Source organism: Myotis davidii, unplaced genomic scaffold (genome assembly GCF_000327345.1).
Source record: "Myotis davidii unplaced genomic scaffold, ASM32734v1 scaffold143, whole genome shotgun sequence".
In the NCBI taxonomy this organism is placed as follows: domain Eukaryota; kingdom Metazoa; phylum Chordata; class Mammalia; order Chiroptera; family Vespertilionidae; genus Myotis; species Myotis davidii.
The window spans coordinates 7,954,711-7,958,616 of NW_006294876.1; the positions used below are offsets into that span (position 1 = coordinate 7,954,711).

Sequence of the window (3,906 nt, forward strand, 5' to 3'; positions counted from 1 at the left end):
TCTTGCACGCCCCTACTGGGGATGTGCCTGCAACCAAGGTACATGCCCTTGACCGGAATCGAACCTGGGACCCTTGGGTCCGCAGGCTGATGCTCTATCCGCTGAGCCAAACCGGTTAGGGATAAATTGGGTATTTTAAATATTCACAGTAGCAGGTTATATAAAGGGAGAAGTATAAGCATGGTTTCTTTTTTTTTTTGCTCACTAAAAATGTTTTGAATTAACCTTAATTCTCAGTGAGATTAACAACTTTAACAACTGACAACTGATTTGGGAAATAACAGACATAGTCCTAATCTTAGAGCAAATAACACTAACTGAAATATGTGAACGTTACTGGTAAGTGCTAGCACTTAATTGCATATAATTCATCCATTATGCTATTAATCATGTTAATTTTATTTTATTAAAATATATTTTATTGATTTTCTAGAGAGGAAGGGCGAGGGATAGAGAGTTAGAAACATCGATAAGAGAGAAACATCGATGAGCTGCCTCTTGCACACCTCCTACTGGGGATGTGCCCGCAGCCAAGGTACATGCCCTTGACCGGAATTGAACCCGGGACCCTTCAGTCCGCAGGCCGACGCTCTATCCACTGAGCCAAACCGGTTAGGGCATAATCATGTTAATTTTAGAAAGGTCACTCAACTTCCCTGGGACTGAGTTTCCTATATTTGCAAAATAATGTGTATGTTTTAAAGGAGTTTGAATAGGACTCTGAAAATTCTACTAGCATGTTAACAAAAACATTTTAAAAAGGAAAAGTATTAACAAAATATCTATATATTTATAAGCATTTGAATTAGTAACCTTATATCACCTTTATAATCACTTGCAATACCAGGATTGAAGAAAGCTTAATCAATCTCATCACTTAGTGATATATAAAGTTACTTTACATCAACATACATATCTAAAATTAAATCTTTCACCATGTGTTTTGAGCAGAATGAGAGGATTATGTTAATCACAGATTAACATAAGAAATGCTTGTCTCAAAATCAGTGCATTTAATATGTGGCAGACACAAGTCTTGTCATTAAAATTCTTTTTATTGTTGCTTCAGTAAAATGTAAGGGTTCCCAAAGTCCTGAGTCAAGTGTTTCTTCTTACTTTTCCAACAGCGGTGATTTGTCTTCTTTTGGTCTGTTCAGTAGAAAGTGAACTATCTGTAGTAGAACATCATCGTTAAAACCTTTCACATCATTATCTTCAATGGTTTCATAAAGAGGCTTACTTTGCGTCCCCCAACATATATTTTTACGACTGTTATTCTGATCAGCTTGTGCAGTCAGTGCCAAAGTATTTAACTGGTAGCAGAAAAAAGAAAAGTATCTTCCATCTGTGATCACGGCCTGAGAGACAAAAGGTCGAGTGACATCTGCTTCGCTCCAGAATCCTAGAGAAGAAAGTTATACTGAAAATTACACTAACATATATTTAACCCGAACAAAATATATGTATTAGAGGGGTATCAAATACCTGCTAAAACCTAGATATTTTACCTGCCAATTTCCTAAAGATCTCATCAAAAATTATTTCATCACATCTAGTATCCCTAACTCACGATACATCTTTTCAACAACTTCTGTCTTCAACTGCTTTCAACCTTAATTCACTTCTTGTAAGAGCAGCTCTGTATCTGTGCAGATTTCCCTGCATCTGGTATTAACTACATCATTGCTCACCATACTGGTAACATCTATCATCCAATAACCATGAAGGCCATTTATTTCACCACATCTACCAAAAAAAAAATATATATATCTTAAAAAAAACGACCTTTCTAAGGACTTCAACCAGGTCCTCATACAAATTCTGTGTCTTCCTTTATGTATCTCAAAATTGGGTTTATGAGTTGCTGTCATTTCACTTAATGAGTCTTTGTGATAAGGAGCCAGGCTGCCTTAAACTGAACTACTCAATTTTCCAACTTCTTCTTATCCAGGCTGACTGGCTTTAATACTTAAAGCCCTAATGCCAGGACCAGGCATAGCTATTTCCCCACACTTATTTTATACCAGCTGCAATGGAAATGGTCAATAACTAATGTTGTTAATATATGGAATTATACTGCAAAAAGTTCTTATCTTTCATGAATAAAAAGATCTTCAACACAGATTCCTCTCCCATTTCTATTATAGAAACCAAGTCAACAATTTGAATATAAGGTTAAAATATATACAAAAGGAAAAAGGTGGGCTTGGCAATAATTAAATCTGTATTAAAATTCCTCCTGGGTACTAATATAGGATTAAACTCATTATATATTATATCACTTCAGGTTTTAAAATGAAATCCAAATACCTCAAATGGGCTCTAAAAGTCCTACGTGAAATGGCCTCTGGCTCCTCCTCTCTTCATCAGCCTTCATGGTCCTCAAACACCTCGAGTCTGTTCCGCCTCCGATATGACTTGCCATTCTGTCTGCCTCAGTATCTTTCCCAGAGTTTACACTTAGCAGCCCCTCACCATTCAGGTTCTGTTCATTCTTCTTGAGTCCTCCTCTGAATGACTGTGTTTACAGAGAGTCTGCCCCACATCTCAATTAAACCTGTGCCTCATAAATCATTCTAGCCCTTACCTATCTAGTAATGTTCTTTGCAGTATTACCACTACCTAAAAATCTTACCTGTTTATTCTCCTTTATTCTCCTCACTATAAGCTCCAGAAGAGTACGGTCTGCCTGCCTTATCCAGCACTTTTCCCCCAAGGCCAACAGTGCTTAATACATAAAAAACATTCTATTTACTGAATGAACAATCCCCTGATCCACATCCTAGATATGGCCTTCTAGTAAACGATAAAGAATAGCTAGGACTTAACCTAACACTTAATCCACCACAGCATTTCCTTCCCTAGCTTCAGAAAGCTGCTGTCATCTACAGAGCTGACTAGTGGGCTCTATAGTCTTTGAAATGCTCGACAACACCATCAGAAAAAATACAGTCACACAAAGTGGTCAACATAACAGATCACGTCACTACCCAAGTGCCATTTGACAACTGCACATGTAAAATATTTAATTGGGGGTTTTAAAACAAATATGCTTTTTGGTAATGCAAGTTTTCGAAATGTTAACACTCAACCAAGGAAATGAACTACTAAATTTTTAAAATGTCAGATATCTTCCAACAATGCCATCATTTTACCTTGGTACATAGCTTGTGCTCCAGTCCAAGCAAAAAGGCTTGCGATAGCATTAGCTCGATACACAACTTCTATCTGATCAGCACAGTTTTGCCTCAGAAGCCTTTCCCTGTTTAATTTTTCTGGTAACAGGTGAAACTGCGTATGGCCATAACAGTACGGATCTGCTGTCTTTGAGCCTGAAGAGCAAAAGAGAAACATGTGACATGAAATGACATGTAGAGCACCTAGAGCACATGTGCTCAATATTTCTCTAAACCCACCCCTCCTCTACCCATCACGTGATCAGTATTCAACATACACACGGGAAGGTTAGTTTATGTATTCATTGTAATGAAGTTACATTTCACACGGAAAGTAGTCTGCGAGCTGTCACCAAGTCGCTCACTATAAACAGGATAAGTAAAAAAATTATATATAAAATGGATTAAAAATTCTTATTATTTCAGTTTTTCAAACACATTAGTCATAACTAAGGAGCTTCATCATTGTTCTTATCATATTCAGAAAAGGACATAAATACTTCATGACTTTAAAAACTTACTTTATTTAATTTTATTTTATTATTACTTTCTAAGCTTCACCAGAGGATATTTTTTTTTTCCTATTGATTTTTAGAGAGAGGAAAAGGGGAGAGAGAGAAACATCAGTGTGAGAGAAAACCATCGATGGGCTGCCTCCCACACCTTCCCTGACCAGGGATCAAACCTGAAATCCCCATATGTCCCCTGACTGGGAACAGAACCTGCAACC

General features: G+C 37.1%; 1 protein-coding gene across 1 annotated transcript in view; it reads right to left on the minus strand.

Moving 5' to 3' along the window:
• Nucleotides 1-1,034: 1,034 nt before the first annotated feature.
• MRPS30 (mitochondrial ribosomal protein S30) overlaps nucleotides 1,035-3,906 on the minus strand; it is a gene marked incomplete at its 5' end in the record, with an annotated part of 8,380 nt that continues 5,508 nt past the window's right edge. The window contains 2 exons of the mRNA XM_015567637.1: nucleotides 1,035-1,402; nucleotides 3,156-3,332. Of these exons, the coding sequence (XP_015423123.1) occupies nucleotides 1,113-1,402; nucleotides 3,156-3,332 (467 nt within the window). The remainder of the gene's footprint in view (nucleotides 1,403-3,155; nucleotides 3,333-3,906) is intronic.